This window comes from Pteropus medius, unplaced genomic scaffold (genome assembly GCF_902729225.1).
Source record: "Pteropus medius unplaced genomic scaffold, Ma_sr-lr_union100, whole genome shotgun sequence".
NCBI lineage: Eukaryota > Metazoa > Chordata > Mammalia > Chiroptera > Pteropodidae > Pteropus > Pteropus medius.
In genome coordinates, this window is record NW_024347731.1 from 343,026 (window position 1) to 367,536 (window position 24,511).

Sequence of the window (24,511 nt, forward strand, 5' to 3'; positions counted from 1 at the left end):
TAATTGACATATATAACCTTGTATAAGTTTAAGGTGTAAACATAATGATTTAAAACATGTATAGATTGTGAAATGATTACCACAATAAATTTAGTTAACATAAATTTCTGTTTTTATAGGTCAGAAATGGTTGTATAATGGCAATTTCATATGGTTCAATCTAATATATACATATTAGCAGATTTACCATTATAATTAGGTTTTGCTTAGGTAAATTCATAAAATAGTTAATGAATGGAGGAAATGTCTGCAGCTGAAGAATTTTCATCTGATGTCAAAACCTTTATTGATAACTGAGAGAAAACCATGTCCTCTTATCTTTAAGGCCAAAATGGCAGTAAGCGTCATTTGCCTGCCTTCACTAATGCATTCCCTGTTTATAGCTTGGAGTGCTACACCGAGAACAATTCTAAGGCCCGTGGTGCAGAGAAGAATGTGGCTATGACTGAGTAATCATGCCTGCCATAGGGGAGGGATAGGAATAGCTGTATGAGTGCAGTGTGTTGCTTACTGTGCCTAGAAAGAGTGGGAAAAATGCGGAGATCAGATGATGCTTATGAAATCAGCTCATCTAAAAAGCTAGTTGAATTAGATTTTAAGCACAAAAACTATTAGTAGTGACAGAATGAGGCACTAACAAATGAAAATGTTTAAAAAATAAAGTAGTGCATAAAGGAAAGACTAACCTGAATAAACTCTTTCATGGCCTGACACATGAGCTGAAAGTTTTCTTAGATTTTACATCTTAGATGTAGCATATTAAGTATGCCACAAATTCTACTTTGGGTTTCAGCTGTTTACTTTGGATATAAATGAGATGCAATAAACAAAAATGACGAGGTAAAAACACATTTTGTTGTCCTTAATGTAATATGGCAAATGGTTGGTTTGAAGATTTTTTTTGGTGATGTAAATTACATATAAGGGACAAAATAAATTTTTGCCATATTTATTTAGTTTGTAGGAGAGTTATGTTATGCAATATGGGACTTAAAATTTTATATAGAAGATGTACAATGTAAAATTTTAAGGATGCTATTGATTTTGTCATGCAAAATGCACAAATGCAAGATTATCAAAACCAGTAGTTCTAGCCCAGTGGTTTTTAGCTGCAGAATCTTTTAGAGCAAATGAAATAGTATGAGGCAATATGAACAAATTGGCTAAGAGCAGTGTCCTGAGTAGAACTGAGGGGTGGAGGGGTGTTCAGAAGCACATCTATTCTCTGTCCCACCTGGTGTAGCCCCAGAGTTGGCTGAAATGTGAACCTCCATGAGACACGATTTAAAGAATCACTGTCTTATGTCCTCAGCTAATATGGGTGAAGGGCATAGTTTGAGATGAAGCATTTTGTATACTTAGCCACATGTGTGATAAATCATGATCTGTCTAGCTCATACATAGCTATATTACAGTGAAAATGTGCTCCTTCCAGTTCATTGATGTTCATTCTTTTTTGCTCTCATAAAAAAGATCTACTTTTATTACTTTTTTCACTCTCAGTGCTTTCTTGTGCATTTTCTGTGTAATTAGTCTCGTTTTTTTTTTCAGTATTGTAACAATTTTTTCAAACATTAATTCCAAAATTAATTTCTTATAGAGGCCTTTGGATCTTTGTCATGTTTGCTCTTTGAAAATTTCTATCACTTGGATTCAGAAATAAGATTAACAAATCATGCAATCTCTAAAATATTGTTTGCTGCTCTAATATGATTTAAAGTGATAGTAGTAACTGTTACATGCTTTTGTATTGATTATTACATCAAGTATCATTTTATAAAAATATGATCAGGGAAAGGTTTTATCGTCAGCTAGCAGATGGATCTTATTATTAAATGGTTGCATAATAATATTAAGGTAGAGTGTGTGTTACCAGGTGAGAATGTGTGAATGTGCTTCTAAGTGTAAAATGATATGAAAATTAAATTAATGTACTATGTTAAAAATATCCTATTAAACAAAAGATGGTATATTTTACTAGTTTTTGTTGTTAGAGTGTTTCTTTAGCTAAAAACACTAACGTTTGTCAACACTTACTATGACAGGCTTTAGCTAAGCACTTTTTATGTGCATTAACTCAGTTAGTCTTCACAACACCACTACGAGATGCTCTTTTTGTCCCCACTTTACACAGAGGAAACCAAGGATCAGAGAATTATAGAAATGGTTAAAACCATTAGCAATTAAAGGGAAGTGTTTGTTTGTTTGCTTTTTTTTTTGTTCTGAGATTGGAATTTTATTATATACAAGCATATAGCTGATCTAATTTTTGTAATTGTAAAGTTTTCTCCCTAGTATATAGATACTGTATAGTTATCAAAGAAAATTTGGACAATATAATAAAGTAAAACAGACAGTTTGAAGTATCTGTACCCAAAGAAAACCATTGTTAGCCTTCTTTTGTCTTTCCTTCATTTCTTTTTTTAAACCACAACTAATCTTCTGTAATATTTGTTATAAAAGGCCAGGGGGCATCACGGATAAGAGTGTGCACCTGTAGGCAGGATGCCAGGTTAGGCTTCTGGCTCTGGCATTTAATAGCTAAGGGACCTTGGGCAAGTCTCTTCATCTCTCTGCGTCTCAATTTCCTCATCTATAAAATGAAGATAATAATTCTACCTATTCATATGATTGTCGTGAAGATTAAAGGTGTAAGTGTATATATATGTAGCACTTAGAATTGCTTTTGACACATAGTAGGTACTTTAGAAATGTTAGTGATTATTCTTATTCTTTGATGATTAAATTGTAATTGATGACTTATAATATATAAGCCTAAGGGCTTTTATGGAATTATTTATCCATTTATTTATCCTTTTTTATTTTTTTTATTTTTTTAAGGTATAAGGCTGTTGTACTAGCAGCAAATCATTTTGGACGATTTTTTACTGGTCAGATCACAGCTGCTGGAAAAGTTCCTCCAGCTAAGGTAGATACAACTTTTAATATTTCTTTATAATATGAATTAAAGGCAGGGTATTTATAGTTTTAAAATACAACTATTTAAAATATTTTTTATGTGTTAACTTTATACTGGTGATTTATGTGGCAGATACAAATATATGGTAGATCCTCAAAGCTGCTTAATATTGCTTAAAAAAAAGAATTTTGACATTTCTAGACTTTCTAGTCTTTTTTTCTGTTTTTGACTTACTAATGTGAATTCTTAAATGAATTTTGGTAACTTGTTCCATGTAGCCCACTTATTACTAATTAAAAAAAAAAACAACTCAATTTCCTAATGATTTGCGACATTATGGGTTTCCTCACTTTTTGTCAAATTTTGGGTCAAGAGGACAGAAAATGGGAGATTGTGTAAATCAGAATATTTAGTTGAGGAAAAGGGTGCAGTTTCTAAAATCTAGATTGAGAGCAGAGAGGAGCCGTTGACAAGAGGTGGGCATGGGAAGATGAAAGAGTAGACTGTGTCGTGACCCCTCAAAACTTCATACACTAAGTGACAATATATAAGTACGACATAGGATACAGGACTTTAATTTTATTTTATTAGTTTCAAGTGTACAGCACATTGGTTAGACATTTATATCGTTTATGAAATGATCTCCCTTATTGCTCATTCTCTCCTCTGGCTCTCCACCTAGCCATTACAATACTGCTGACTGCATTCCCTATGCTGTGCTCCCCATCCCAGTGACCGTCTATCAACTACTAATTTGTACTTCTTTAACCCTTCACCCCTTCTTCCCAGCCCCCCAATCTCCCTCCCCTTGGGCCATCACCAGATTATCCTCTATATTTGTGAGTCTGTTTTCAATTAGTTCTTTTTGTTCCTTAGATTCTGCATATAAGTGAAATCATATGGTATTTATCTTCCTCTGTCTGACTTATTTCACTCAGCATAATAACGTCTAGGTCCACCCATGTCATTGTGAATGGTAGGATTTCATTTTTTTAATGGCTGAGTAATACTGCACTGTATTAGGTCACTTCCATATCTTGACTCTTGTAAATTGTGCTGCCATGAACATAGGAGTGCATAGGAAACAGGACTTTAAATGTTATCATCTACCTGAAGAGTGTAGTCTGTCTGTAGAAGACAGATTTACTTGGTGCTCTCTGCTTTTAAGTATAGTCACTATAAACCGAGAGTTCTCACACAAAATAAATCACCTAGAAAAATGAAAAAAAGATAATAGCAGCTTCGAGAAATCTAGTTAATTGCTTTAAAAACAGGCCAGGTGAAGAAAATGCCAAGTGGAGTAGAGACCAGAATACTTAAGAAAGTGTGAGCAAGCAACGCAGAGCTGTATTTGTGAAGTGGTTACATTTTGAGTTTTCTCAGGGTCATATGAAAAGGCCTGGCACTCATGGTGGCCAGAAGTTCAAGGCTGTTCTTAAAATGGTGGAATGCTTTGGTGCAGAAATCCACTACTTAGTTTTGGTTAGAAGGTTTCTTGAAATATGCAGAAGTTGAGAGGAAATAATGTGAATATATGTGATGAAAAAGTGAAACAAAAGAGAAGAGGCTTAAAGGAAGGAGAATCAATCAGCATTTAAAAGATGGAAAAGTAGAAAAAGGTGGAAAAGGCACTGTCTTTACTGAGAATTTAAGTTGCAGCTTTAGGGACTTCGGTTACATGTCAGAAATAGCTTTTTTGATATTGAAGAATTAGATGCTAGTTGGACTCATCAAGGTAGATTGCATAATATTTTACTTGGTTTTCCTTTAAACACGGAGGTTTATTTGTCTAGAATGAGCTAAAATCAATCTGCTGCAGGCTTATGATATGCCAAGCACTATTTAGGAGCTGGGGATATGGCATGAACAAAGCAAACGAGATCCCTGCCACATGAAACTTATTCTAGTAGGGGCTACAGAGAGGAGATAAATAATCAAATAGATATATGAGGTAATTTTAGATATAAAAGAAGTGGACATGATGATATGATAGTGAGTATTGGGAGCAAGCTTCTTTAGTTCGGCTGATGGGGAAGGCTCCTCTGACATTTGAGCTGAGACCTAAAAGATGAGAAGAAAGAAACCAGGGATTTAGGATTCCAGGCAAAGGGGACAGCACATAAAAGGCGCTGAGATGGGAAGAATTCATTGTGTTCTAGAAGAATAAAGAATGCCATTAGTCTTGGAGTGTGGCGAGCATGGTAGAGCGTGATCTGAGATGATGTGGACAGGTAGGTTGGGGTTGGATGAGGTGGGGCCTCTCTTATAGGTCATGTTATAGAGTTCAGATCCTCTTGCAGGTGAGGGAAATGATTTAGGATTGTTTTGGGAAAACCCCATTCTTCTGTGTTCCTCCTTTCCTTTCGTATAGAACACTTCACTTCTGATACTCCTGGTCACCAAATGTGTGGGGATTTTCCCCAGACCAAGCAATTCTGTGATACCAGTTGGGTGTCCTATAATTTAACTCAAGTTTGACACTGTCTACCTGTAGATAATATCAGATCCCATAGGTTAAAGGCTCAGTCCCATAAGACTGCCCCTCTCCACTTCAGATGCCAATTGAAAGTTCAGGTTGTTACAGATTGGCTATAAATCAGAGATTCCTACGGCCCCCTCCTTGGGTTTGATTAATTTCCTAGAGTGGCTTACTGAACTCATGAAGACAGTTTACTTACTGTTCACCAGTTTATTATTAAAGGATATATTGAAGGATACAGATGAACATCCAGTTGGGAAAGATGAGCAGGGCAAGGTATGTGGGAAGGGGCTCTGAGTTTCTGTGCCCTTTCCGACACACCAGCTCCTCCATGTGTTCACCAACCTAGAAGTTCTCTGAACCTCGTACTTTTGGTATTTTTATGGAGGCTTCATCATGCAGACATGATTGATCATTAACTCCATTTCCAGCCTCTCTCCTCTCTCTGGAGAATGGATGGTGGGGCTGAAAATTCCAAGCTTTTAATCATGGCTTGGTCTTTTTGGTGACCAGTCTCCATCTAGGAGCCCACTAAGAGTCGCCTCATTAGAATTAAAGACACTGCTGTCACTCAGGAAATTCCAAGGTATTCAGGAAATCTGTCAGGAACGGAGGTCAGAGACCATATATTAACAAAAGATGCTCCTAGTGCTCTTCTCACTTAAGAAATTACAAGGGTTTTAGGAGCCCTGTGCCAGGAACTGAGGGCAGAGACCAATATATGTATATTTTCTATTATCTCACAAGGATTTAAAAAAATCATCAGGCTGTTCTGTGGGCAAATGGTAGTAAGAAGAAGAGTGAAGGTGAGATCTGTTAGAATTGGTTGCAAAAATAGTGCCCTGGGAAAGTGGTGGCAATAGAGAGATAGAGAAGGGGCTGGATTGAGAGGTATTTGCAGGTTAATGCCAGTTGTACGTGCTGTGTATTGTAGGAGGGAATATGTGCAAAGGGAGGGTTCAAGATTACTTCCCTATTTTGGTGTGAGCTATTGTGTGTGCAGTTAGTGCCCTTTACGGAGATGGGGAAGCTGAGAGGAGGAACAGGTTACATGACTGGAATTCAAGAACATTCTGAGGGTTGTTTCTTTCCCTTGCCCTTTCCCCTACTGTTTTTTTAAAATATATGTCTCTGATGTAACAGCAGTCAGTCTTTTTAATTCCATCATTTAATGTAACAACCTTCTGGGAAGGGGTTGCTAGCTGCTTGCTGAAGGTCTCTCTCCCAGAACTAACTGGTAACGGAGTCGGATTTGCACCTAAGCTCTCTGATTCAGTCCGTGTCTTCCTTCACCCCAGAGAAAGAGTAATTTCGGCAGAGAAAGAGTAATTTCCTTTTGTAAGATTACATTTGCTTTATTCTGTGCCATTCTGTCCTTTAAATTATGGGGTCTTTTGCTATTTCTTGATTCAGGATAACTTGGCCTGGTCCCGTGATTTTATTTTATTTCATTGTTTTAGCAGTGGTGCGCTTCAGTGTGTGGAGTGGGGTTAGTGCCTTGGAACCCAGAACCTGTTTTGTTCCCTTTGGTCCCTCTTAGTTTCCTTTCCTGTTGACTCCCCCTATCCCCTGAAACAAACCATCATCATCGAAAGCAATTAATAGGATTCCTGAGACACTGCCTACGGGTCTCTGGAGCCCAGTTTGACCAGTCTAGTCTTTTTAAAGTGGCTGAAGGAGGTGTGGGCATGATGGGTGGGTAGGAATTTATAAGCTTCACTGTTTCTGTGGATGATTGTGTTTTTTTTTTTTATAGCAACAAGGAGTTGCTTTCAATTGACTGGGAAGTATAGTAGGACTTTTCTCTGATGGCTCATTCCAGACTGGAGACAACATTGTTCTTATTTGGTTTCTTAGAACGTGGGGAAGACTCTTGTTTCTGAGGAATTCTTTGATTTCCTTGGCTCTGATCCTTCCACGGTTAGGGAGATTAATTACATTGCTTTGGATTTCAGGTACAATTCATTCAGAATGGTTCAAAATGATGTGGTTGGCCACTTGCTATTCCTTTGCAGAGGTCCCCAACAGACTAGTACTGGTCCGTGACCTGTTAGGAACTGGGCCATACAGCAGGAGGTGAGCGGCAGGCCAGCGAAGAATCTTCCCTTGTATTTGCAGCTGCTCCCCAGCACTAGCATCACCACCTCAGCTCCACCTCAGACCATCAGGCATTAGATTCTCATAGGAGCACCCGTCCCTGGTGCCAAAAAGGTGGAGGACCGCTGTTTTAGAAGCATATGATCTCAAGATAGGGGTAGGAGTAGATGTTTCACTAAAGTTGTACTCATTTTTGAAACATATTTTGTTAGTTTATGACCATAGTAAAACCTTAAAATTTGAGAGGGATAGGGTAGCTAGAATGCTACACTGGGAATGTTAGAGGTAACTTTTATATGGTGTGAATGAACTTGTTAATCTTTAAAATAATGTAAACACTGATCACTGTTGTATGTAGCTTTTTCATTGAGAAGCTGATTGTCAGGCTATTTTTAGTGAAGGTTGTTGGCCTTTGTTGTCAGGCTTAACTTTGATAAATTTTAAAAAGCAATGGTGGTTCAGTTAAAGAGTAGTTTATTGTTTCAGTGTAATTTAGTGAGGGGTGATCACCACCACCACCACTACCACCACCACCACCTGGTGTATTTTTGGCTGCTAATTGTGTAGCAGGCATTGATAGTTATTAGCTGATGATTTTTCATAATCAGTTGTTAATGAACTTTATGAAAAACATACCGGTTCTGTCTTTTCCCCTAGATTCTGATAGTCGGCGGTGGAGTTGCTGGGCTTGCTTCTGCAGGCGCAGCCAAGTCAATGGGTGCAATTGTTCGAGGATTTGACACGAGGTAAGTGTTTTGCTGGAGATTGCTGTGAGGTAAAAACACTTTGTTTCAGGTGGATGTTATACTTTCCTTAGAATTTATAAAGTGAAGTAGCAGATTGAAAACTGCTCGATAAGCCATTTAAAAGTGTTGCCACTTTTTCAAAGTTAGCTCAAAGTGAAAAAGTATTACTTAGTGGGAAAAAAATTAGAAGCCAGATGCAATACAGCAGAAATAATGAAAAAGAAAACCAACAACAAAAGAATTGAAAATTAACAACTTGTACTCAGTGTTGTTTCTTCATGCTGATTTAGCATTGATTGAAAGGAATGTGACTTTTCAGAGTAAAGAATGTTCCAAAGAATATGGTTTACAGTGATTACCTGCAGTTTGGAAAAGTGATGTACTAATGATAAGCTGTCTTGTTGAAATAAGAAAAGGCATTTCCAAAGTAACCAGGACACAAGCCAAGGAAAGCCAGAGTTAAGAATGCCATTAGTCCTGTCTTTTAATTTTTAATGTTTGCTGATGTGAAGTTTTCGAAGACCTCTAAACCTGAAGAAAAGCATGTTCAAATTTTCATTGTAGTGGGTAATAGTCTTGAAGTGGAAATTCATATATTTGACTAAGAGATGATTTGAAAGTTGGTGATGGGTTAACTGCTAAGAATTTATTAAGTTAGTTAATGTCTTTGGTTTAGATTGTATGTAGGGTAGACAGGTAGAATATGGCTGTAGCTTAACTCCATTTTAATTTATCTTTATTAAGATAACTCAAATCCAAATGAAGAAAGATGTGGTGAACTGGTGAAATACTTTTCTAAGGATGTAGCTCATTAATGACTATTTTGAGACTGGCATCATATCATAAATACATAATTCAAATGTTTAGAAAACACACTTGATTATAAACTCTTTTTGGAAAACCAAATGGTATACATTTTCAGTTAAACGTCCAAAAACCTAAGGACAACTCATCACCCAGTGACATTAACAGGGTGTGATTTTTGAAATCTTTCAAATAGCTGGGAGATTCCTCTATCTTGCCTAATGCCTGTATTACAAAGTTTAGAAATATAGAAGCTTTACTTTCTTTTTTATCTTTCATTGTGTGTGTATGTGTGTGTTCCAGTAAAGCTTTATTTACAAAAATAATTGGCAGGTCAAGAGCTGTAGTTTTCAGACATCTGTACTAAATGCTTATTCTCTTCCAGGAATTGTGCTATATGCTTTGTTTTATTGGTTCTTTTCAAGAATTCTATGAAGTAAGGTTAATTAGCCCTTTATATTTTACATATTATAAAAGGAAATATACATTAATTTTATAACTCGTCCATTTTATGTTCTTTTTGATCACAAAAATAATATATTCTTATTCTTCCAATTCAGAAAAATATAAAAAATGAAAATAAAATACTCTAAAATTCTACTACCTAGAGATAATTATTAACATTCTAATATATGTTCCCTTTTCTACACATAAATTAAAAATGTAATTTTACTAATGGTACTATTTAACATTATTTTACTTAATAGTAGATCATGAAGATCTTTACCTGTAAATATTTTTAATAGCTGCAAAAGAGTCCATTGTATAGAAGGACAGTGATTTATTTAACTAGTCTTCTATAAATGGACATTTTTATTGTATATAAACAATATTGTGTAAACACACATATACACACATATATGTATATATATATAAACGTGTATTTGGAGATATCGCATTTTCTTAGGATAAATGCCTAGAAATGGAATTTTCGGTCAAAAGATATTCACCTTTAAATTTTTGATGTAATATTTTAAAATGAGATTATTTTGAGGGCAAAATTCCAAAATAGCATTGTGTTTCTAATTATACATGTTCCTTATTGAAAAATACTGAGCACCATAAGGAAGAAAATAAAAAATATCTTTTATAATACTACCAGCCAGGTATAATTGCTAATAATTTTTTGGTGTAATTGCTTAAAGATTTTTTTGGAGCTACCTTTTGAATAACGTCGAGATCATTTTACATATAACACATGCATATATATCATTTTGAATTCATCTTCACTAAAAATAGTAGACATTTCTAAAACTTTTCAAAACTATTCCTTTGGAGTAGAAAACACAAAAGCTGATTGGCTTAAACTATAAGAAAATGTATTATTTCTCCTAAGTGAAAATTCATGGGAAGAACTCCTGTTTCATACTAGAGTTCGCAGCTCACCGGTGCTAGACAGGACCAGGGTCTTTCTGTCTCTCTTCTCTGCTGTCCTCAGCTTTGGCTGATTCCACCTGTGGTCATAAGTTGACCACAAGCTTCCTTGTTCAAACCAGCAGAAAGGGAGAGAACCTCTTGCTTAACCGTCTCTTACCCTTTCTGTCCTGCCTTTTATGTCCTACCATTTGGGTCCACTCCCTGACCGTGACAGTTGCCAGGGACCGATGGGCTCAGACCACAGTTTCCCAGAGTTCCCTGATGGCAAGGATTACCTGTATCTCTTGCTGAAAATATAACTTCTGGCCTCACGCTGGAGGTTGTAATTCAGTGGGTATGGGAAGGGGCCTGGAAATTTGAATTTTTAACACATACCTGGAGTGATTGTTGTCACTACGGGGGTTTGGGATTCACTGTAGTGGAATGAGTGTTGGTGACTTAAAACACACAGTCTACCACAGAGCTGAGATCTTTGTTGGTACAATGCTTACCAGCATTCATTCATTCATTCGTTTATTCATTTATTTTAAACTGAATGTATTTTTACATAATCTGAATGTGTTGGATCTTCACATTTACCATTAATACCATTTACAAGTTGCTTTTTTCAAACACAATTTAATGAGGACTAGGGGCAAAAATCACTTTGTTAAACTATTTCTAAGAGTCATTTATGTGGGCGAAAGTTCCCATAAGTCAGAATATTTGCAAATGAAAACCTTAACTTGAGTGATTTGAATGAAGTCAAATCTTAATATAGGTCTGATCTCACATCATCATTGACAGTGAGGCCACAAGAAACATAATGGATTACTGGGGCTGGCAATAGTGAAATTCCTTTTGCAACTTAACTAAGTAGAAGTTGAAATTCTCCATAATTTTTTTTTTCCCAGAAAAAAATTTATCATGTTACTTTCCTTTAGAAAAAAATTGAAACAGTCCAGAGACATCAAAAGAAAGTCTCTATGCAGGGAAAAGAAAGAAAAGTCTCCACTTTTAAATGTATATAGTTTTTCCTTTCTAAAAAAATATATATAGTCTACGGCCATGCCACCCTGAACGTGCCTGATCTCATCTGATCTTGGAAGCTAAGGGTTAGTACCTGGATGGGAAAAAAAAAAAAAAATATATATATATATATATATATATATATATAGCGTATATATATATATATGTAAATGATGATCTTAATTCCTGTATTAAGGACCTAAAATCACCACTGCTTTCCTTTCAATAATCACCAGAGCTGCAGCTTTGGAGCAGTTCAAATCTCTTGGTGCTGAGCCCTTAGAGGTAGACTTGAAGGAATCTGGTGAGGGACAAGGCGGATATGCGAAAGAGATGTCTAAAGAGTTCATTGAAGCTGAAATGAAGCTCTTTGCTCAGCAGTGCAAGGAGGTGGACATCCTTATCAGCACAGCACTTATTCCAGGTATGTCATTAGGTTTCTAGTGTAGCAGTGTTACTAATGAGATTTTAAAATGAGAGTGAGTAATTGTTTAACATTTGAATTTCTTCAAGTAATGATTGATTTACTTTCTAGAAAATGAGAAAGCACATGGAAGGCAAAATCACTGCAGCCCCTAGAGAAAAACAGTCATTAATAATTTGGTGTATTTTCTTCCAGTTTTTTTTCTGTGTATTTTTATCTGTGTTCATAGATCATATTCTGTGTACAAAATTATATTTGTAAGCAATTTCCTCTGTTTATACCCTCGATAAATTGGTTTTTAATTGATTTCTGTTCTCTTTGTTAAGATGCTACATTCTTATTGTAGAAAATTCAAACAGTACTAAAAAATATATATAGAGAAAAGGACAGCTCTGAAGTTCCATCAGAAATGACAGTAATTATCAGAGATGATCACTGAATTTAATATACGAGATAGAGAGGGGAGCTTTTGTGTGTGTGTGTGTGTATATGGAATTTCCAGTATATATTTTTTTTACTAAAGAATATAATATTGTCACTTTCTAGTTATTTCCTTTGACATATTTGGTCTTTGCAACCAAATTGTGAGCTCTTTCGATGGTAGGAATTACTTTTCAGTCCATTGCAACATCTTCTTCTAAAGAATATGTTTTACTGAATGGATGATTGATGTGGAACCAATAAGCACATATTAATCAGCAAACACTAGATTGATCTAGCAAGATTGGGAGTGAAGAAACTCTCTGCCTTTTATATTTTTACCTCTTCTCTTGTCCTTTCCTTTTGTTATTGAATAATGAATACCATACTGACTAATTTTTTTTCCTTTCTGAAAGAAAGTAGACTAGATAATGATAGCTTGCAGGGTCCATGGTTACTAGTGTTAGATTCTACTAAAGGAGCCTTGCTTTCTTTCTCTAAGGGACTGTAGAAATTAGAAGTTGCTTTGTCATGAGGTCATAGGAGAGGAGAAGTTCTCTCTTGGCATCCTTTTCCCCAAAATATGGCTATTGTATAAGCATGAGCAGGAAGTTGATTGGCATCATATCTACAAACTTGTAGGAGAAAATGTGCCTCCCAAGCTTTCTTTCTGGACACTGTTTACCTAGGTGATACCTGATAGCTGAGCTGGTCTTTCCAGACACCCCATCCCACCAGTGCTAGCTAGGTGAAACAGACAGGCAGGAGGATGATGTGGGTTCGCCCATAGAAGAATCTGTGAGTGTAGAAATAAACTGGGGTTGATTACCGGAGGTGTATGCAGATCAGTAAGCCAGGAGCCCAGGGTGGTGATTGTGAAATCTGCCAGTGCTGACAGGACTCATGAACAATCAGTGGCAGGAGAGCACTTCAGGATTTGTCCTTTACTTTTGTGGCAGTGGCTCCTGACTCAGCTGTTGCACAGGTGGCTTTGAATGGGGGATGGGATGGCCTTTACTGTGCTACCATCTGACCTTTGGAAAGGTAGCTTGGGGAGAGTTTTGAGCTGACTAGATGGAACAAGTGGCCAGCAGAGGGGGATAAAATGCTTTAAAAATTTATGTATGTATGTATTTATTTATTTAATTGAAGAAACATTTAGCCCTCTCCTTCCTGGGACATCTATCTCCCTCCTCCCCTTCCTCTCTGGTAACTACTAGTCCATTGTCCATGTCCACGAATTTCTGAAAAACACGGAGTAAATGATGAGGACATGAAGCTATTTTTAGTTCTCTGACTCTTACTAAAAACAGAATAATTCGGATCTAGTATATATAATTATTATTGATTGTAAAGCTTGAAATGAGTGACAGGGCTCAAGACTTCTTATATAAAACACATATTTGCTTTTAGGGCCTACTCCCATATTACCTTGTTTTTTATAAGTAGTTTATAGTAAGTATACTTTGAAAAGGTCACATTGTATAATAATCTTAAAGAAGACTTATTGAAAAAGTTTTACTGATCTAGTCTATTGAGCTCTTACTGCTTTCAGCCTTTTCTGAAGCTATGAGCACATTAAACTTATACAGAGACCAGTGGATTGATCTAGAGCCTGTAGTTAGAAGGCTGATCTGAAAAGGACTTTTCTGTTAGTTTTTTTTGAAAACCCAAGAAAGAAAAGTTAATTAGAATATTATAAGGAAGAAAATGATCATTCTAAAGATCTTTCCTATCCCTGGGGGACTGAAACCTGAAAGCATGAGCATTTAAAAAAAAAGATTGAATAGTACAAATGCCCTTTGAAAAACAGTATCTCTAGCATTATACCTTTCCAGGTTTATGTCCTGACTTTACATGGGTCACCTGATGGTGTATCTAGCTCCTGAAAGACTCTTAGAGCAGAAGTTGTTCTAAAGTTTTCCTTGAGTTGGAGCCAAAGGGGATTAAGTCAAATGTCAGAAGTTCTCCAAGCTGACATTCCTTAGACCAAGATCCTCGTGGTTGTACCGAAGGCCTGGCATAGATAAAAATGTTGAGAGAGGGACACAGATAATTAGTTTCAGATAGCAATCTTATGGAGTTGGTAAATTTTCATTTCTCTCAGGTGCACATCAGTCAGTGGACTTAAAAAAACAGTAATCTTATACTTATGAAGTCTGTACATGGAATGAAATCTCTGTAGCCAGCTAGTTATTATTCTGCCTGGTGTTTTGTACCACATGCTTGTACCATGATCAAGACTCCCTAGATTGGATTGAGTGTTGGGTTAAAGGCTAGAATTTCACTTAACGTGAGTAGCTTCAGGATAGGGCCTAGCTAACAGTTGTTTTATGGTGCTGTGCACATGAAGGAATGCTCCCATCCTTCCTGTCTAGCTCCTTGACCTTTGGAATCATCAATAAAAAGTGAAGCAGCCCCACTCTGGTAATGTTCAGACTGTGCTCATAATCTTTTGAGCATGAGGTTTTTTAGCATCTTTATTGTTAGAAAGACTTTTCATAGACTTGGAATATTTAATCAGGAAGAGGCTGAATCAGGTTGGAAATCTGATTGGTTTAAATTAAGTTAGGGAGGGGAATGTTGGAGTGCAGAGAGGAAGAATCATAATGGTTTAGCACTGACTGTGTATTAGGCACATTTCACCTAAATTCCAGTGAGAATTAAGAGTACTTAAAGCATACACTAAGGCTACCCTGACAGAAACAACCTTTTCCATTTAAAACCTTTCCTGATGACCACCTTATGAAAAAATCATAAGCATCATATAGTCATCTAGCATTCGCCCCTTCCTCACCTCAGGCGTTGTCCTTATTTTGTTATTGAACCATAGCTATTGGAAAGCCTGGGGTTTTATTTAGTAATGATGACACTATCTTGGACCACTTGGGTTCCCAGCATCATTAGATAAAGGCATCTAAATGGATCAGGATTGTGAAACAATAAAATGCATAGAAGAAAACATAAGAACTAAACTCAAGGACCTTAGGCTTAAAGAGGATTTTATGAATTTGACCTCAAAGGCAGGGGAAGTTAGAGCAAAAATAAATGAATGAGACTACATCAAAATAAAAAGCTTCTGCTCAGCAAAAGAAACTGTCAACAAGGTAAAGAGACAACCATCCAAATGCGAAATATATCTGCAAGCAACACCTCCCCTAAGGGCCTAATATCCAAAATGCACAAAGAACTCATATGGCTCAATAACAACAAAAAAACAAACGATCCAATCAAAAAATGGGCAGAGGACTTGAGCAGACACTTCTCCCTAGAGGACATACAAATGGCCAACAACTACATGAAAAGATGCTCAACATCGCTAGCTGTTAGGGAAATGCAAATCAAAACCACAATGAGATACCATCTCATACCTGTTAGAATGGCTATAATCAACAGGACAAGTAATAACAAATGTTGGAGAGGATGTGGAGAAATAGGAACCCTCATACACTGCTGGTGGGACTGCAAATTGGTACAGCCACTATGGAAAACAATATGGAGGTTCCTTAAAAAACTAAGAATTGACCTACCATATGACCCAGCAATCCCTCTACTGGGTATTTACCCCAAAGACTTGAAAACTCATATTCGAAAAGATATTTTCACACCAATGTTCATAGCAGCATTACTCACAGTGGCCAGGACATGGAAGCAACTGAAGTGTCCTATGATAGATGATTGGCTAAAGAAGCTGTGGTACACATACACAACGGAATGTTACTTAGCCATAAGAAGAGATGAAATACTGCTATTTGCAAAATCATGGATTGACCTTGAAATAATCATACTAAGCAAAATAAGCCAGACAGAAAAGGTTGAAAATCACATAATATCACTTATATGTGGGATATAAACCTAAAAGCAACAAATGAACAGGACAAACAAACAGAGACTCATGGACATGGACAATGGACTAGTGGTTACCAGAATGGGGAGGGGGCAGGGGGGAGGGGAAAAATAAAAAAATAAAACGTTAAAAAAATTTATGGATATATAGTATGAAAAAAAAATAAACTGGCATTTAAAAAAAATGATCAGGATTGAATCATATTAACCCCTCCCCCCAGCTATGCTATAAAGTCTGTACTCCTTGGTAAGGTATTCCTTACTTTTCAGTTTCTAGTCCTGATTTAGCTTTCAGGCCTCACGTTAAACTGATTTATTTCTTTCTGGGTATGATTTCAGTCATGCTGGCTACTATGATCACTTCAGATAGGCCAAGGACTTTCAGACCTTTTACACAAATGTTTCTTCTCTTTGGAATGCTGTCCCCACCCTTCTCTACTTTTTGAAATCTTACTCACTCAGTTACCACTTCCTCTGTAGTTTCTGCTTTCTCCTATTTGGTAGTAAACACTCCTTTTTTCTGCGTTGATATCACTTGGTCTATGCCTGCCTCACATTCCAGTAGTTCTCAGTCTCATTGCCCCGAGTTGCTGTGTCTCCCTGTGCATGCAGCTGGAGTGTTTGGTTTATCTCTGTGGTGGTGGGTGCTTAGCATATGACCTTGTACACAACAGTGGCTCAGTAAATATTGCTGAGCTAATAATTCTGGGTGCTTTTCTTAGGTCTTTTACTTTTCCAGTGCTATCCAAGGAAAGAGAGAATGCTCTGTTGGCTCAGGATGGAACACTACGGAAGCTAAATTAAGACTGGGAACCAAGTGTTTTTATTTTCATCAGATAAATACCATAAGTGGAATTGCTGAGTCATATAGTAGTTCTATTTTTAGTTATTTTTGAAGAACCTCCATACTGTTTTCCATAATGCCCATACCAATTTGCCATCCCACCAACAGTGCATGAGGGTTCTCTTTTCTCCACATCTTTGCCAACACTTATTTGTTGACTTTCTGATAATAGCCATTCTGAATGGTGTGAGGTGCTATCTCATTGTGGTTTTGGTTTGCATTTTCCTGATGATTAGTGTTGTAGAGGATCTTTTCATCTGTCTGTTTGCCATCTATATGTCTTCTTTAGAAAAATATCTCTGAATGTCCTCTGCCCATTTTTTTTTGATCGGATTGTTTATTTTTTCTGTTATTGAGTTGTATGAGTTTCTTATATATTTTGGATATCAATCCCTTATCAGATAATGTCATTTGCTAATAGCTTCTCCCATTCAAAAGGTTGTATTTTTATTTTGCCGATAGTTTCCTTCTCTGTGCAGAAGCTTTTTAGTTTGATGAAGTCTCATTTGTTTATTTTTGCTTTCGTTTCCCTTGCTCAAGAGGATATATTTAAAAAGGTGTTAGACTGATGTCAAATAGTTTATTACTTATAGTTTTTTCTGGGAGTTTTCTGGGAGTTTTCAGGTCTTATATTTATGTCTTTATTTTGAGTTTATTTTTGTATATAGTTTAAGAGAGTCATTCAATTTCATTTTTTTTTTGCATATATCCAGTTTTCCCAACACCACTGTTGAAGAGACTATCATTTCTTCATTGTATATTCTTGCCTACTTTGTCATAGATTAATTGACCATATAAGTGAGAGTTTATTTATGAGCTTTCTATTCTGTTCCATTGATCTATGTATCTGTTTTTGTGTGCCAGTACAATATGTTTTGATTATTATAGTTTTGTATTATAGCTTGAAATCAAGGAATGTGATACCTCCAACTGTTCTTTTTTCTTAAGATTGCTTTGGCTATGTGGGGTCTTTTGTGATTCTATGTAAATCTTAGGATTATGTATTTTAGTTCTGGGAAGAATGCCATTGGTATTTTGATAGGAATTGCATTGAATCTGTGGATTGCTTTGGGAGATATGGTCATTTTAATGATATTAATCCTTCCAATCCATGAGCAGGGTATATCCTTCCTTTTATTTATGTCATCTTCAATTTCTTTCTTTAATGTCTTACAATTTTCAGAGTATAGGTCTCTCACCTGCTTGATTAAATGTATTCCTAGGTATTTTATTCTTTTCGACACAGTTGTAAATGGGATTGTTTTCTCAATTTCTCCTTCTGATCATTCATTATCTTATTTATCCAAAGGAAAAAACCACTAATGCAAAAAGATACCCCTATGTTCATTGCAGCATTTACAATAACCAAGATATGGAAGCAACCTAGGTGTCCATTGATAGATGAATGGCTAAAGAAGATGTAGTATCTATATACACAATGGAATATTAATCAGCAATAAAAAAGAATGAAATCCTGCCATTTGTGTCAGCCTGGATGGACCTAGAGGATATTATGCTAAGTGAAATAAGTCAGACAGAGAAACACAAAACTATATGATTTCATTTATATGTGGAATTAAAAAAAATCAAAATGAACAAACAAACAAAACAAAACAAGAACAGACTCATAGAAACAAAGAACCAGCTCTTGGTTTCCAGAAGGAAGCTGAGGAGCGGGGGATGGGTAAAAAAGGGGAAGGGGAAAATAGTCAATAATAGTGTGATAAATAAACATGATGACAGATGCTTACTAGACTTAGTGTGGTGATCACATTGTATGGTATATAAATGTTGGATCACTGTGTTGTACACCTGAAACTAATATCATATTGTATGCCAATTCTAATTTTGAAAAGATTGGGAACCTAACTTTCTTAAATGATCAAAACTGGGATACTTGCCCAGTTTGCAATATAAAGTGGTTAGTTAGACTTCTCAGGAGATAGAATTAGGAAGTAGCGGAAGGTCTGCTTAGGAGTCAGAAAGTGTCCTATCTAATGAGGAAGGAAGATATCGATTGCTTGATTATAAATTGTAATACCTTGGGCCATATATACTTGGACCTCTTTTTAGGCACAATCTATATTATCCAAAAGAGTAATAGTACTTTTGTTTTTTAATCTATAGTGGTTAGTATCTGTTGAATAGACTCCTCAAAGGACCTTTGTGGTCATTTTACATGACTCTGGAGAATTGAGAGGGGGGTTGTTTTCTCATGATATACAAGTGCCTTATGCATATGAGACCCAATCTGAGAGATTTCACAGTCTCCTGGAAAATCAACACTGGTTCTGCATTTGATGCTGCCTGTCTCTTGGAATCCGTCTTTCACATGGAGTAGACATATAGTGCAAAAGAATAAATCCACAGTAATTTTCAAACTTGTTTTTTTAGGCAAGAGAATCATTGATTATAGTGATATACTCTCCGTTTTTGAAATTCAACAAAGATAATATTGTTTTGGTAACTAAACGAAATGTTCCCCCAAGATTTATTTTTTTAGGTTGTTCTTTTCCTTCTTTTGTAAGCATTACGATCTTACAGGACAAAACTATATAGACCAGTGATTTCCACCTTTTTTTAAAATTACTGATTTTTTTTTTTTTTTTTTACTGAGTAATCTAATTCATCTACCATCCTCCTCTCCCTTAAATGTACTGTTGTATAGTATGGTTGTATAGAATTTTGTAATATTACTTCTACAAAGTTTCATGGTTTTGAGAATTTTGAAAGGCAGAGAGAAATACTTAAATGTTGCAACATCATTACCAAAGATTGGTAACAACTGGTTGTCTGCGTACCTCTTGGTAGCTTTTAGCTACCAAGGACAACTTGTCATAATGAGGAGAATGCTAAAATGTGGTTTTCCATGGCCATTTATCAACCTTGACTTCTTAGAGTATGTTTGAGCACAGTTAGGGAGTGGGCTAACTTTAAGAAATCTTCTGTTAGGAAAATTTATGACATAGAATTATATTCTAGTTTGGTCTGTTTTTTCTCTGAAAGTATGTTGCAAGATGGGGAAGCATTGTGTTCCCCTGCTGGTAGTTCCTGAGTAAGAAAAGATTGGGAGGCTGAGGCTGTCCTTGGTGAAGTAGCACCCGATAGAGTTACTGCTAATAACTAGTACTTCCCACCATATGCATTTCTGTATCTTCTTCGTTTTACTGTCCCTATCTTTTCTTGTGCTTCAGTATTAGAGTGGTTTAGTTGCTATGACAGATTAACCCAAAAGTGTATAATGGCTCAGAGCTGATATATTGATGGGCAGCTGGGATATTCAGGTATAACAATGTCACCATCATTATTATAAAGCTGTGAAGGCCACTCTGGGCACTGTGTCTATTCCAGCCAGTCACAGGGAAAAGGACATGGAGGAGCGTGAGTGGGATGCCTGGAAGTGGCACACACCAGTCCCTCTCACTTTTCTTTTGTTGAGACTTAGTCACATGGCCAAACCTAACTGTGAGGGAAGCTGAGAACTATTGCCTCACTGTGTACTCAGGAATAAAAGAACATTGTATTATCCTGCTAGGGCCGCTGTAACAAAATATCACAGACTGGGAGGCTTAAACAACAGAAATTTATTTTCTCACAATGTTGAGACTAGATGTCAATGGTCAAGGTGTTGGCAGGTTTGGTTTCTTCCAAGCCTTTCTCCTTGGCTTGTAGGTAGATGGCCCTCTTCTTGCTATGTCCTCACATGGTCTTAGTGTCACTTTTTGTGTCCACATTTCCTCTTGTTTTAAGAACATCAGTCAGATTGGATTAAGGCCCATCCTATGGCCTCATTTTAACTTCATCACCTCTTTAAAGTCTCTACCTCCAAATACAGTCACATTTTGAGGGGGTTAGGGCTTCGACAGATGACTTTACGGAGGGCACAGTTCAAGTACTCAGGACTGAAAAGCTTATTGACTTTTGCGGTAAAAAGCCCAGATACTCTCAGGATTATGTGGAAGGTCGAAGATGGTCCCTGAGATTGTCAGGCTATGGACATTCTAATGAAGTTACAAATCCAGCACCCATGAGGCGGCAGTCTGGCATGGGTTTCTCTGTGGAGAAACATACTTGATTTTTATCTGAATATTTTGAAGATATCCATTTTTTAAGCCTCTTTTGTCATGTATTGTAGGGAACACAAAGATGCTATTGTTTATATAAGAATATCATGTATTTCCTTATTTGTGCTACTATTTAAGTTTGGTAGGTTGTTTTGTGAAGATTTTCATAGCTTATAAAGCCATAGTAAGATCTTGATTAATTTTGATTTTTACCTGTACAGAATCTTGCAGCTATTAGAGGTAAATTTTTAAGATAAATTTTTAAGGATTGCATTCTTTAATTATTAGGTAAAAGCTTGTTTTTAGGTTTCTTCTTTAAATAAATCTTTAGGGATTTATGCAGTCCGTTAAAATATCCTGTCAATCAATCATATTTTGTAGGCATTACATTTAGAAGTATCTCAAGGCATTCAATTTGCAAAAGCCAAGTTTTTGCCAGTATGACGTTCTCTCTGGTTCCTTAAACAAATTATTATGTGGAGAAAAATTTCCCATAGTTCCAGGGATGGAACTCACATATAAAGTATTCTGCTTGACTGTTTAAGATAGGTCAGAATCTCTTTATGTTCATGAACGCAGCTGTGTTAGCCTCTAGTGATTTTTAATAGACATGGAGGAGTTGCAATGGTACATTGCTCTGTGTACCACAGGGCTGGCTAAATCAGAGACCCATTAACTACTAGATCCATGGATCAAATATTCAGCATATTCTTGCCATATTCTATCAATTACATAATCATCTCTTTTTTTCATATATATACATATGTGTGTAAAATTCCTTTTGTCCTCTTCTAGATCACTTTTATAGCTTAAACCAAATACCTTAACCTGATTTGTGATTTTGAAATTCCAAAAGAGCCTTTAGTGTATATCAATTAGGATGCCTTTGGCTGCCAGAAGTAGAAATTCCAGCACAATCTGCCTTAAACAAGAGAGGTTGTAACGGCAAAAAGTCCAGTTATAACCATGGACAGGTTCGTGCGGCATGGGACTCTGGCTGTGCTCCTTTGTGCTCTCTCAGCTTCACTCTCCTCTTGAGTTGGTTTCGTCCTTAGTGGTAGAAGGCAGCAACAGTTCCAGGCCTCCAGTTTGCACAACACAACATCCAGAGGATGAGACAGGACAGTTCTGATGGCTTCTTCTTGAAGAGCAAGAAAACTTCTTTTTCAGAAGCCCTTAGCAAATTTTCCCTTGTTCTTATTGGCCTTAATTGGGTGACATGCCTACCTACTTCTGAACCAATCCATGCAGGCAGGGCAATAGATGCCCTTGGCTTTCACCTAGATTTCTGAACCAGTCACTCAGCCCAGCCAGGCTTGCCTCTGGAGCAGTTTCTGAGGTCATTTCTCCTGAAGCGCATGGACTTTGTAGAGAAAATGGAAATCAAGAGGAGGAAATGGATGCTGGGTAAACACCAACAATGCTTAGTGCAAAATTATATTCTTATGATGATATTTCCTAATGTGTAAATACTGTAGTTCAGAATGTCTTTATATGCTCTATTTTGCATTTAGTCAGTGTTTAGTATTACATTACATTAAAAATTATCCTTGTCTTCCTAGTACTTGTTCATGAGAAATCTATTTTGGTTTGGATGAATGTATTCTATAATTTATATTATTAATCTCTTTGCTACTATATTGGTAAATATACCATATTCTTGTTAAAGCAGGAAGTTTTTCTAAGCCAGTCTAATTTGATGCTTTACAGGCCAGGAAGTTAGAAATTTTCCCATCTGATTATATGCCAATGAATAATTCCAGTGAATAATACTAAATGCTCTTTGGAATCATAAAATTCTGTGGTAAATTTCATCTTGGTGTCTTGTTGGTCTTAACATTTTTAGTGGTTTGCTCTTAATTTCTTTATTTTATTTTATTTTGATATCATTAAAGTTGTCTGTGAAGGCTTCATTTTTTTTCCCAGTAAGATAGAATCCGAGAACTTATTGATTTCAGGTGGTCATGTTAGGCTCGATTTGTTCAGAGGGGTATAATATATTGTAAAACTTGCTGGTAAGTTATTAGCTGTTGGTATTTAGTTTAAACTAAATCATTAATTTTGAATTTAGTATTGTAGCGAGGCCAGTGATATATTCCTTCGTTACATAACGATAAGTTGTTAAAGCTATTTTTAGAAAGGAGTAATTTTTCCTAGAAGTTTATAATTTTAATACTTTTATATTTGCATTCTTAGTATTCAATTAATGAGAAAATATATTATGAAAAAACTATGAATTGAATTACATTTAAGAATGAATTTGTATGAATAACAGTACTATATGCATACATCTAGAAATGGTACGAGTGTGAGGCATTTTTTGTCTACAGTCAATTCTCAGTGCTCACAGAGATTCAGAGATACCTTATACTAATTTGTGACATCCCTACTAACCCCAAGTAATGGCCAACCACCTGGAAAACTATAATTAAAATTTTAGATGAGTGCTTTAAATACCTCAGCTATTCTAGTAATAAAACTGTTCACTAACCCTTGGATGCAGCCTATTTCAGGCTTAAAATATTAGACCTCATAGCTATAAGTAAAGTTTTCCTCCCCCATCTAGCCTGTACACTGTAGGCACTAAATAAGTATTAACTGAGTCAATGAATGAATGGATATTTAAATGATGACTGCCAGTGAATGATGTCCCACAATTGTTTTGGCAAAATTATAGAAATAAACTCCCATTTGGGAGTGAATTGAATAAACTTACTAGGGAACTTAATAGCTACTAAGCAGAAGGAACCAAGAAATATTTCTTGAAGTTGAACATCATGCCAAATCTTTCATCTATATTTTGTATGGTACCAGGAAATATATTTCTAAAAATTTTCTCTCCTTGTTATTTTTTACTGTTGTAGTGACTTTTTTTTTTTTTTTTTTAGGGAGGTAATTTGAAGAAATGTAACAATCTTGGTCTTTTTGTATATCTCATCTTTTTGCAGATAAATGATAAAATTAATGGGAGCGAGCAGTCAAGAGGGGAAAGCGCAATTGTGCCTCTAAAAAATACCTCTCTTATCTACCTTTTAAAAAAATTAACTCTTCTGATTTCTTCTACAGTTATGTTTTAAAACACCTGATATGCCCATTGATCTTTAATTCTTGTATCTAGGACCTGCACCAGACTTTCTCTTGGGTATATAGGATACCTCTTTTTTATTTGAAGGATCTGTATTAAACATTGGATATATTCTTTTCTATGTTCTATATTGTACAAAATCTGTACACATTTTCCTGTTTGTTATCCATTCTCAGTCTTGAAAGGCTGTCCTAACTGTATAGCTTCATGTGCTGTAGCAGGGATGGCAGATTACTTTGAGTGAAGCCTTTTCAATTATTAAGTAAATAGATAGGTCTAATGGCATTTCTAAGTTATTTTAATTTTTCTAGTACAACTCTTTAATCTATGCCTTCAATCTAAAGCAGAAACTAGTTGTGATTATGCATGAGTATTTTTTTTATTTATTTAATAAAAA

The 24,511-nt window shown here is 36.0% G+C and overlaps 1 protein-coding gene across 4 annotated transcripts in view; it reads left to right on the forward strand.

The window, feature by feature from the left end:
* Positions 1-24,511, forward strand: part of NNT (nicotinamide nucleotide transhydrogenase) — an 85,518-nt gene that overhangs the window by 14,211 nt on the left and 46,796 nt on the right. For all 4 annotated transcript variants that reach the window (XM_039877090.1, XM_039877089.1, XM_039877088.1 and 1 more), the window contains exons 5-7: positions 2,842-2,929; positions 8,154-8,242; positions 11,668-11,855. In XM_039877090.1, the coding sequence (XP_039733024.1) occupies positions 2,842-2,929; positions 8,154-8,242; positions 11,668-11,855 (365 nt within the window). The remainder of the gene's footprint in view (positions 1-2,841; positions 2,930-8,153; positions 8,243-11,667; positions 11,856-24,511) is intronic.